This window comes from Oreochromis niloticus, linkage group LG5, assembly GCF_001858045.2.
Source record: "Oreochromis niloticus isolate F11D_XX linkage group LG5, O_niloticus_UMD_NMBU, whole genome shotgun sequence".
NCBI lineage: Eukaryota > Metazoa > Chordata > Actinopteri > Cichliformes > Cichlidae > Oreochromis > Oreochromis niloticus.
In genome coordinates, this window is record NC_031970.2 from 24,737,073 (window position 1) to 24,749,266 (window position 12,194).

Below are 12,194 nucleotides of genomic sequence, written 5' to 3' on the forward strand. Positions count from 1 at the left end.
TATACCTGTATGTAAAAAATACACTGCACCCAAAATTTTTCATAGTTCAAGAATACTGATCAATCTAATAAACTTAAACCTACACCATCCTCCCTATTCTGGTATTTTAAAGAGTACTTAGCAGAAATATTAAACAACCTTACTAATAGGGTTGCCAACTCCCAGCAAAAAAAAAAAAAGGGAACCACCCCCTGCCCTCGGCCTCGTGATGTTTAATTGACATAATCAAATTTAATTTAATGCATGTGTAAAAAAAATGCACAGAAATCAATTATTTTTCTACAATAATTAAACAGAATTGCAGACTGCAGAGATGGTACCTTCCCAAAGGAAAAAGTACTATAGCTTACTACGGTATATATTACACTTAGTAGTTACTATTGACAGTAATGGACTTCTATACATTTTACATCAGATTAAAACTGGGTGTAAGATTCAGATAATTTTTTTATTAAGCTAGACTTTTTAAATGAGAATAAGAAAGAAAAGTATTTCTTTGTGCCCCCCTTTCCCTGTTAATGCCCTACCGCCCCCCTGGCAAAACTTTGCTAGACCCGCCCCTGCACAGTTACCAGCCGTCAGCTACGTAGAAAAAGATCCTGGTGTAGAAAGTAATATTAAATAAATTCTAACAACAGCTTATCAAGCTTAAACGCGCTGCTGTTGTTCAGCCGCTGGTTTCCTCTTTCTGGTGCAAAGTGGGCCATGATCAACTGATCATTGATCAGTTTCATGATTGAAGTAGCAACAGGAGAGGGAGGGAGAGAGAAGAGGCAGTCGCTCCATATATCGGTTGTTAAGCTTAACGCGGGAATGCTTCACAAACATTCAGAGATGAACTTACACACTTGCTTTACTTCTCTCTGGGATAACGTTCTTGGAGATGAAATGCCGGTTTGGTAGCGAGGTTCCAACTGCTCAACCAGACTGCCGAGAGGTCTCGCACGCCACAGCCGCTTTATCACGTGACGCATACTGTTCCGACGTGCTAAGGTTATGAGCTGAGTTACGCCATGTCGCAAGTTTTTGGAGGTGCTTTTGTGATATTTAATGGATCGGATTACATTTTTTATTTCTCTCTGATATCTGATCCAGTAATTTAGGTCAGTATCGGACTGATACCGATATGTAATATCGGATCGGTCCATCTCTAGTTTATTCAAGAGCATTTGGACCCGGAAATGTCAGCTACGTCACCCGTAACATCGAACTTAACAACCAGATTGTAACCAGTAAAAAATAGGAATTTTACTGGGTTTTAATTGTTATTGTTTATCTATTAATTAAATACTTTGGCATCATATGTATGGCATTGATGGAAGTCTTAACAGCAGGACACGCTGTAAAACTTATGAAAACACAATTAAATGTCAAAAATATAACACTTCCTTCAAAAACTGCAAAAAACCTTCAGTGGGCCGGATAGGAGTCTGCCGGGCCGATTTTGGGCCCCGGGCCTTATGTTTGACACTCTTGGTCCAACACAAATGACCCTGGCTGCAGAGTAGAGCGCCAGCTGGGATCTTCCCGCCCACGTGGGGGCGCTGCACGAGCTGTCTCCCGCTCCACGTACCCCCGGCAGCAGCCCGGTTGCTACGTCACCACATTTCACCGAATACGATGCAACAGCGTGGAAAAGCGTAAAGGTGTTCTCCTGGCGGCCCACAGACACAGTAAGTTGAATGAAAAGTGGAATAAAGTGCATCTCTGTGTCAGTATTAGTAACCCGGCTGCTGAGCTACAGAGGGTTTTTGTAGCAAACGGTGACTGAGAGCCTTCCGGCCGACTTACTTGAATGTTTTTTTTGCTTATTTGTTTTCCTGTGTGATGCTGAAATGTGCGCGTTTAGAGGCAAAATGAGGGAAGCTGCTCTCCTGCTCACACACTGCCTGCTTGCGTGTCTCCTCCTGAGCTCCAGCCAGGCGGCCAGACAAGGACAGGACCTCAGATGTGGAGGTGAGTAACCGGTTTGACGCGGAGCCTCGGCCGCACGCACAAAGAAAAGTCCTTATCTAATCGGTGTCTGACTTCTGCACCCACACTCCACCTCCCCTCCTCAGCCTGCAGGGCTCTGGTAGACGAGATGGAGTGGGCCATCTCCCAGATAGACCCCAAGAAAATGATCCAGACGGGATCTTTCAGGATCAATCCAGATGGGAGTCAGTCCATCAGAGAGGTGAGGCTGCAGTAGCAGAGCCACGTTGTAGTCTGGGTTCAGCCCCCACTGTAGACTACATCATAAGTACACAGTGTTGACCACAAAACAGGGCCAAACTTTTATAGAAAGCATCGCCTGCCTCTGAAGGCCATCATCTCATTTTAAAGATATCAGTTAGTTTCAGTGGGTTGGCAATAAAAATAACTTCTGAACTCTGACACCACCAGGTTCCTCTGGCACGCTCAGAAGGAAACCTCCTGGAGATGATGGAGAGCATATGCGAGAGGATGGGGGACTACGGCGAGCGCACGGATCCCTCCACAAACAGGAAGTCGTACGTCAGGATCAAGTCTCGGAGCGGCGAGGCCATGGACCTGTCAGACGCCTCGCTGGATTCAAGGGTTACAGCCAGCTTGAAGTTCGCAGTGAGTATAGTTTTTCCCACTTAGACCTCCAGCACAACCCAAGGAAATGCACAGAAAAACAGACAAAGGGTGTGGTTTAAGTGTGTATTTTTCCTTTGTTGTTCAGTGTGAAACAATAGTGGAACAGCACGAGGATGAAATCATCGAATTCTTCGCTCATGAAACGGACAACGTTAAAGACAAACTGTGCAGCAAAAGGACAGGTAGGTTGAGACCAAATGCATCAACCTGCAAACATTTCTTTCTGTTCTGATGTTCCCCATGCGCTCAGCTGTTAATTCACTGTGTTTTCTGTGCTGTGTGTCCCGCAGACCTCTGTGACCACGCTCTAAAAATGACCCACGATGAGCTTTGATGTCCTCTCGTCGTAGCGACCGTCTCTCATCAGCTCAAATGGAGACTTCTGGGTGCTGTAGTGTTTTCAGTTGCCACTTATCACCTGTTTGTGTCAGGGCAGTGGGACAAGCTGTCTAAAAATCCTTGTGATAAGAAATAAAAAACAAAAAGCATTACTCCTGTGATCATGGAGACTGTGAGGACCACTCTGCTACTCTTTTTTTTCTTTTTTGGGGTTAATATCTCATTTTATGTGATACTGTAAGTTATTAAAAAGGCTCTTATTGGTCTTCTCTGGATAAAAACTGTGAAGCTGTAAAAATGAATTTGGACTTTATGTGGAGATATGACTAAATTTGGCTGGGTGGTCCTCAAGCACTCATTCACGCATGATGGAAAAACTCTCCTGAAGTTGAATCAAAGTGAGGCTGAAAGAAGTTGGCCTGCTCTTAAATTAAACTGCTATATAATGATAAGTGTCACTTTCAAGTTCAAGCTTTAGAAGAGTTTTTCATGCTCATCAGTATTTATTTAACTGTCCATGATCACAGGATTAACCGATACCAGTTTGATTCTCCTTCTTTAATTCCTCCATGAGATACTCGTTCAGGTAAAACGAAAAGTTAAGGGCCATGATTTTAAAAGTACATCATGTAAAAGTAACTTCAGATACGGTTTCACTGTAGTTCGAGCGATAACGTGGCTTCATCACCAAACAAACATTTCCCAGGTAGTTTACCCCGTCCAACAGCAGCGTGCTCTCAGCAGTATGTTTTATTTCTCCTAAATTAATTTGGCTAAAAGACTCAGTGTGGTTAATCTGTTGGATTATTACAAGAAATGTCTTCAGGTGTTGAAGTACACAACATTTGCACAATTAGTATCCACATTGGCTTCCTGTGCATTAATTTACTGCTTAACCGCCAGTGACTTTAAAACACTCCTACTGCTAAATAAACTGCCTGCATCTTCTCAAGTTAAAACCTCTCACATGCTGCTGACAGAGCAGAACGATTATCCTCACATGCTCGTCCACACGAAACTTCTTTGCTCATTGTTTCACATTACCTCGGAGTTAAACACTACCGAAACCAGCTGTGATTTACTTGAGCTCGAGAATTGAGATGGTAGCAAAGTTTAGATTTCCTGGCTTTGTAATAAAACTGACCTCCTGCATAACCCCACTAGAGTGTGCTGTAGGCAGCAGTGTAAGTACACCAGTGCTGTACAGCCACAGTAGAAAGATCAGGAAGTATTTTTGGTGTCATTGTGTGAAAATGAATTTTTCGTTTTGTGATCATTCTCCTCAGATGTCTTTTTAATATAAAATTTGTACATTTTCTGACTCTGTCTTGTCTTCAGTGAATGGAAATTTTTTTTTTTTTTTTTTTTTACCACATCAGCACTACTCGATCCTTTCAACATCAGCTTTGTTTCAAGGATGATCTTATCCTTAATTTTCCCTTGAATTTTGATGATAATCATCTGTTTGACTGCATATAACCCACATACAGTTTGAGCTTAAATAGTGTTGAAATTTGGGAACACACAATAACCATGAAAGCAGTTCCTGAACTATTTGTCTTTTTTTTTTTTTTTAAACAGTTATTATTATTTAAAGTTTTAATACCTATAATTAAAACACACACAGACACACTAGATTCTAACTACATCAGAGATTTGTGTCTCCTCCCAGGATCAGCACTTGTTAGGCATGTATGTAAACCATTACACTAATATGTAAAAAGAGTATTTAGGGATTAGTGGTTAAAAACGGCTCCGGTTAGTAGCCTCGGAATATAAACCTGAATGAAGATCATGAAAGATTTTCTGACCTTGGAAAAAGGTAATCAGTCGATCCATTTAGTAGCTGTTTCAGAAATTTTATTCACATCACACCATCAAACTTTACAAGTTTATCTAGTTGCAGTAAAAATGCAAACGTTTGAATTTATGTTTTTGTAACTATAGAAAAATATTTCAGGAAGGAAAAGCTCTCCTCTTCCCCGTCTTCCTTTAAAGACCTCAGAAATCTTTAAAGGAAACAACCTAAACATCTTAGTTTTTTATGCACTCCATGTCTATTTACATTCACTACACACCTCTGTTATGACTCTATTATTACCATAAAACCACTCCTTTTAAATCACCAAATTTTACAGTCTTTGCTTATGACTATTTTCGTTTTCTCACAACTGCACAAAGCTATCTCTGGAAATAGACACAGACAAGAAAAAGTACAATAAAATGTAAAATCCTTTAAAGGTAAACTGTAGTAAAATAGCCTAAATAAAGAGCTTTTAAATATTTTTGTCAAATAGAGGGGTCTCTGTAACAGTGGTCCCCAGACATCCAAACTAAAATCTCTAAGGTGATGCCGAAATAAAGAAAAAAAACATCTGTTTCTGAAAATGTCTGCTGTGAAATGTAATAGAAATACAAATTTATGTTTGACTGCGTGTTTAACGCCTTGGACCAGCTCTTTGATTATTGTTATGTTAGAGCTCTATAACCTCGCACTCGACCTCAGTTTCCACGATCTCTGCTGCACACTCTGAACTCAAACAAGGCTCGTTTGTGTCTGCCTCATCTTCCTCCTCCTCTTTTCCTCCCTCAGCCTCGTTGTTTACTTCACTAGAGTAATGCAGCTCTTCTTCAGCTGTCTTAAACACCTCACTCTCTTTCTCGGTTCTGTGCTCCATCTCTGCGTCACATGCTATTTCCTCTGCTTCGTTCTCATCTGCTCCAATAACAGTGTCTCCAGAGCCGTGGCTGCTGGTGCTGCTGCAGGACAGCGTGTCTTCCTCTGTGTCCCCTCGTACCTCTTTGTGATCATGCTGGATGTCTCCCACCTCTGCACACTCCTCTGAAACCTGTTGCTCGACTTCATCAAAAGCAACCTTTTCAGAGGTCGTATCTGCAGCCACGTTCTCGCCTAAGTTCTCTGGATCCCACAACTCGGTCACCTCTTCCTCTTCATTCTCAGAGTCAGGTGCTGTGTGCTTTCTAATGCGGTTTACCACATCCCACAGCGAATTTGGATACTGTAACACTTGTTTGTGCGCCTCAGATTGGAGAAAGTCAGGGGAGAGAGACAAAATTTCCTCTTCGTAAGGAGGAGTACAGCTTGGAGGCAGGACAGGGGATGATTCAGAGAAAGAGGAGGGTGAAGCCTCTGGGGAAACTGGAGGAGGGAGAGATTCCGGGATGCCAACAGCAGCAGCAGTGTCAGGATGTAGGGGTGATGTATCCAAAAGAGAAACACACTCGCATTCAAACGTTGGCTGTGGAGGAGAGGGAAGCTGAGGGAGGAAGAGCTCATCTAAAGGTGACAGAGACACCTCGCAGTCTGCAGCCAAGGGAGGAGAAGAATTAGACAGATCAGTCTGTGGGTCAACATCCTGCAAAATTTCAATCTCTGTTTCACTTTGAGAGTCTGAAGAGTTGTTTTTGCACAATATCTGTTCCCTAATGTCTACAGGAAGTTCATCTGAGTTCATCTGTAACTCATTTTCAGTCATGTGACTCTCTTTTATACAAAAAACATCCTCATCTTGGCCACAATCAAGTTGTTGTTGAAGGACTTTGGCCTCTGTTTGACCTGCATTTTCCTCACATTCTTCATCTACTTCAGACGACTCTGCTGGAAGGCCTTCTTCAGGTTGTTCTTCACTCACATGACTCTCCTTTAAGCACAAAACACCCTCAGTTTGGACACTTTCAAGATTTTGCTGCAAACTGTTGATGTCGTTTTCTTCCAAAGGCCTGATCGACTCCTCGTCAGCTCCATTATTTTGTTGCTCATCATTGACGCAGGCAGCATCATCCAGTTGACCACATTCATGCTGTTCCTGTGACATCAGCACCTCCGGCTCATTAATGAGCTCACTTTGAGTTACATGTAATGTTTGTGCCTCTTCCTCCTCAGGGCCAGATGTTTCTACAGCTGGTTGATCAGTTAAAACAAGAGGAGGAAGAAGACATTGGGAATCTGCGTGGGGACTGGATAGTGAGGAAGACTCACCATCCAGTGAAAAGGATGACAGCTGTTGCGATGGAGAAGGGGATGAGGTTGCAGGAGGAAGTGCAATGTCTGCAGTATTAAGAGCAGCCAATTCAGGATCAGGCTCTTCCTCTGTGTTTGACTCTGAGATATTTGAGGGAGAGTGATGATCAGAAGGTATTAGTGAAAGAGAGTCAGAGGGGTCAGGAGGCTGAGTCTCATGATCGTCTTCCCGACCATGTTCACTTGTATCCTTTTCATCAGTGGATTCAAGCAGACCATCCTCAGTCTTTTCAGTTTCACTTAAAGTTTTGTTGCCTGTTTCGAGCGGGACATCTGTGTCACTCCTTTCGTGCCTGTCTGATGCTTGGTCCTGAGATCCTACAAAGTCACCACCATTTTCACTTGCCACCTGATCTCTGGAGTCATTGTGGTCTTTTAAACACACGCTGTCCTCGGTTTGGTGATCCTCCAAGTGATTCTGAGACGGTTCATCCTCTGCTGCGTCCTCCAGAGTTTGTTTAAAAGCATCTTCAGTATCTGTTTTAAGTGGAGACGGTTCGCCCTCCTCGTCCTGCTCCTCTGCAGACGACTCAACCAATGACGTGACAGCTTCAGGTTCAGTGATGCAGTCGTGTAGAGGGATCCCTAGTATTCGTTCTGCACGCTCCTCTAAGGTTTCTCTTTCAGAAACCTGAGATGAAAGTAAGCAAGGCAAAGAGATTAAACTTTCTTGTTTGCCTTCCTCTTCCTCCAAAAGTGTTGAGTCCACATCAGTCCCAGGTTTTTCAGTCTGGCAGGAGGAGGCTTCTTCTGTGCTCTCATCAGTTGTGACATGTTGATTTAGCTGACGGTTTAGTTCAGGAGAAATAATTGCTTGAGCATCGAGCTGACTCTCTTCAGCGAGCGCTGCGGTGCTTAAAAAGTGAACACGCTCTTTTGTAGGCGAAGGAATCTGTTCCATTTTGACAATAACACAGGTTGTGTCATTAACCAGCAGGCTTTTACTGTCCTCAGTGTCCTCCTGGTTGTCCAGCTTCCTTACTTCAGTATCTACTGTAGGACTGCTTACATTAACACAATCATCTGACTGTTTATCCTCGCTGTTTCCTTTCAAACAGCATGTGGGGGGACTCTCAGTTTCAGCTCTGCTTGTGAAACTAGGCTCCCTCCATAAAGGATATTTTACTGACACCGGCTGCACTGACTGACCCCCCTGTCTGCAGACATCATTTCCATTTTCTTTTTTGGGGGGAACAACATCGGCTTCTGCTTTCTTTGCTTGATTATCTTCAACTATGTCCTTCTCTGTGCAGGGTGGCGTCTCGCTCTGTTTTCTTCCAGCACCGTCATCTGACTGCTCTGCGAGAGTTGGCGATTTGAAGTCCACTTCGTCTGGAAGTTTTAGATTAGCTTCAGCTGTGGCTTCCAGAGGTTTAGAAGCCTCTCTTTCGTCTGTGTGTTCAATGTTTGTTTTGGAGTTCCAAACGGGCAGAGATGGGGTTTCGGTGGGGCCGGCTATTCGAGAAACCAAACAGAATATTGTCATCCCTCCTGTCTTTTTGCTTAGCCTGAATTTCCTTCCTTCAATGACCTTTGAGGAAGTTTCTCTGTTTATTTCTGAATTCTGAAACCCTTGTTGAGGTTGCAGAGGCAGCGTGCCGTCATTCTGTATGTGTGTCTGCTGGACACGGATGGGGCAAACCGCCTGTAAAGCATCTGCTTCAAATCTTTGGCGTTTCAATCCTTCAAACTTTGGGCAGGTTTTTCTTTCATCCAAATTTGCCAGTTCTTCTTTCTCTCCCTTGCTCTTATCTTGCAACTCTGCAGACACATGCTGGTTTCTGCGTGTGGGCTGCGAGTAGCAGTGTTGCTTCTTGGTGTCCTGCTCCCAGACCGTGTCACTGCTGTGTGTCACAGGTGAAATTTTATGTGGGCTGTCGTAGGGAGGAGGAGCAATATAGCCAGGAGGTTGGTTAAATGTCTTCCTTTGGTAGCTTGCATTTTCCTTCATGTCCAGCACGTTGCTTGCATCAGGGGCGGGAGCTTGTGATGGATAGTAAGTGGGAGTTTGCTGTCTGCCTCCTCTGTCCCACAGTCCAGGTTGTCTGACATGTTGGGGATCCGAACCTATCCTGGTGCTCTCCACCAGCCCCTGTGAGGATCCCCTTAATTCTGCTTCTATACGCCTTCTTCTTGGCAGGGAGTGACTGTAGCGAGCCGCCCAGGCCTCCAGCTCTCGATAGCTGCTGTCGCTCCTCTTGGCAGAAACTTCTCTGTTGTAGCGAACAGAGATACAGGGGTCCCACCTCCTCTGCCACCCTTCCCTTAGAAATCCTCTGTCATGATCCCTCATGGGTCGATGGGCTGCTTTCCACTCTCTGTGTCTGCCTTCTTGGAGCTGGTACTCTCCCAGATCTTGGTGGTGCTGAGTGGGGCGTCCCAGAATGAAAGGAAAATGAGAGGAAGATGGAGGGGCAGTGTGCTCTGGGTCCGTCCAGTTGGTGTACTCATGTAGAGCTCCTGCTGTTCTTGATCCTGGTACAGTCCAGTATGTGGACTCCCTGCTTTGATCCTGCTGCTCACCATAGTACAGTGGATAATGGGCTGGCTGATGTCTGTCGTGATAGCTGGGAGTAGAATAGTAGAGAAATGCGAGCAAAATTTAACAAGATTATATCATTTCACATTCTATATGGTTACATTTAATAGATAACACAAAATTTTCTGTAGGGTTATGTGGAACAATATTCCCATCTTTCAGGGCTTTTTGCAGAGTGTTGGAGGTAGTGGGGAGCTGGATAATCTTTCAGAGCAGGCAAAGCAAATACTTTTTGTCAGCCAGCAGTTAATTAATATTTTTGTGCACCTCAAATGTAAATTTGCCAAACAAGCAGTGATAAATACAAAGATTATACTGGCCCAAGCGATTTACATGGCATCCAACTCACTTGTGCGTATAGTTTCTCCCAGGAACGGTACCATATTTGGAGTACAGATGGGACTGCCCCTGATTCTCAGGCCAGAACTCCATCATTTGGTCTCATCCACAGATCTGAAGAATGAAACTTAAAAAAAAAAAAAACACCCCCCAAAAACCCCAAACTTAAAAATATATTACATCTATTTACTTAGATCGCCTTAAATGAAAGGATTAAAAGCATGTAAACACGTACCTGCTTTTAATTCTTGTCCTGGCTGCTCATGAAGTGACACAAGGTCTAATGAAGTCCAAACAGGACAACTTGTTTTAAAAGGACAGTGGTTTCCAGCACCCCTCCCACTCTTCTACCACACACACACACACACACACACACGCACACACACACACACACACACACACACTCACTAACTTCATTGCCACTGAAAGCCCATCCTCTTTTCAACCAGCCAACATACAGATTAAATACCACTGAGGAAGTTTTTAATCAGCTGCTTTAGAAGAACTAGAATCTCTGGCTCCATCATCTTCTTATAAAATTCACTCAAATTTAAAGGGAAGGCAAAGTGTGAGTCACAACTTTCAAAAGTTTATTTAACTAAGATGTATTTGGGTGTAAAGCTTGTAAAATTTAATGCTATTGCTTCTCAAATTGAATACAAGCGTCGGGTCAAAATACTTTTAATGTTACTCTACCTTATTAACAGTGACTGACTGATAACAGCCAAATCAGTGCTGACATATAGTGGCTTCATCTACTTTTAATGAAAAATAAGGTGGGCAATAAAGTTCTCATGGACTAATTCAGATCTTATGCAAATCGCACATTTTATTATCCGTCTCTACATCATCACTTCCTTGCAGCATGCAGGTTTCTTGCAACAGTCAATATCAACCAAACCAGCTATGTGCACAGTCGCGTGGGAGGTGCTGGTGCGTGAGGGTGAGCAGACTCTGCATGGAGATAGGGATCTGTTGTTTTGTCGGCTGAATTGTGGCACCGAGAGGGACGGGCAGCCGTTGGGTCGTCTCCCTTTCTTTGAAACTCTCCAGCGTAACAAACAGGCTTTCCTTTCCTGAACAGAAAATCTGTACATCAGCAGAGTGCAGCAGAGAGGGGATGAAAGATGGGCAGACAGCAGGCTGCGGGAAGGGCGGGCGTTTGGTGTTGACAGATGAGCTTGGAGTGAGGTTTATTTTGGATTTTAGAGAATTCAATAAAACCAATGCTGTATTTATTGTCAGCAATCATATATCACATGGTGAATGTTTCCATGCCCAGTTAAGACCTTCTTTATTGCAACAAAAACAAAGATGGGTTCAAAAAATAAAAACACTGTAGTAATTACTGCAAATAGTATGGGTCCTGTTGTTATTCTCAGTTATCTTTTTATATAAAATTATACAGAAAACATGTCAATAGTAATCAAAATGACAGTAAGATACAAACAACAACAAACTAGGCAATTATCTGAGGTCAGCCATCAGGCCACATAGGTAGACACACCTGTTCCACTGCTTGTTAACGCAAATGTCTAATCAGCAAATCGCAATGGGAGCAACTCAGTGTAGATGTGTTCAAAACAACCTGCTGAAGTCCAAACTAATATTCAGAATGATCAGAGAGGTGATTTGAGTTTGAACATGGTATAATTGTTGATGTCAGACAGGCTGGTCTGAGTATTTCAGTAACTGCTGATCTGTTGGGATTTTCCTACACAACTAGAGAATGGTCAACACATCCAGCCGTGGAGGAGATGGGCTCCAGCAGCAGGAGACCACACCGGGGACCACTCCTGGCAGCTATGAACAGGAAACTGATGCTACATATTGCATAGGGTCACCTATCATGTTAATAGTGAACCAAAACTCTGAGGACTGTTTCCAGCACCCTGTTCTTAAAACAAAAGGGGGTCCAAGTCAGTACAAGTAAGGTATACCTAATGAAGGGAGAGTGAATGTAGGTTTTCTTGAAGAGATGTTGCTTTTGGAGATTTTAAAGTATAAGGAAGTTTTTTTATCCACTGCACTGAGAGGGAGGGAAGGATGTGATAGCTGGTTTAAAGCTTTTTTGACTTCCCTGTTGACCACACAGAATATTCATGACTAAATCAGCAACTATTAAAATTAAAGGTATGCAAAAAATCTGAAGTTCAACAACAATTTAACCATTCAGTACATACATTCAAACTTTTAATTACCAAAATGTCTCAAGGAATGAATTACTCTGGCAGAAAGTATTAATTCGTGTCCCAATCACTAATAGTAAGCACTCTATAAACAAACATGGTTTTCAGGGCTTTTAAATCTGTGACTGTTTTCAAGGTGAAG

At 43.1% G+C, this 12,194-nt stretch overlaps 1 protein-coding gene across 2 annotated transcripts; it reads left to right on the forward strand.

Annotated features, from left to right (window-relative positions):
• Nucleotides 1–1,515: 1,515 nt before the first annotated feature.
• cnpy2 (canopy FGF signaling regulator 2) lies at nt 1,516–4,264 on the forward strand. Of its 2 annotated transcripts, XM_003441351.5 has the most exons (6): nt 1,516–1,673; nt 1,850–1,956; nt 2,061–2,176; nt 2,386–2,583; nt 2,690–2,786; nt 2,895–4,264. In XM_003441351.5, the coding sequence occupies exons 2-6, from the start codon at nt 1,857–1,859 to the stop codon at nt 2,936–2,938; spliced, it is 555 nt and encodes a 184-aa protein (XP_003441399.1). In that variant the 5' UTR covers nt 1,516–1,673; nt 1,850–1,856; the 3' UTR covers nt 2,939–4,264. The 2 variants fall into 2 exon arrangements, with proteins under 2 accessions (XP_003441399.1, XP_025763146.1); XM_025907361.1 differs by lacking the exon at nt 1,516–1,673 and having other exon boundaries at nt 1,680–1,956.
• The last annotated feature ends 7,930 nt before the right edge of the window (nt 4,265–12,194 follow it).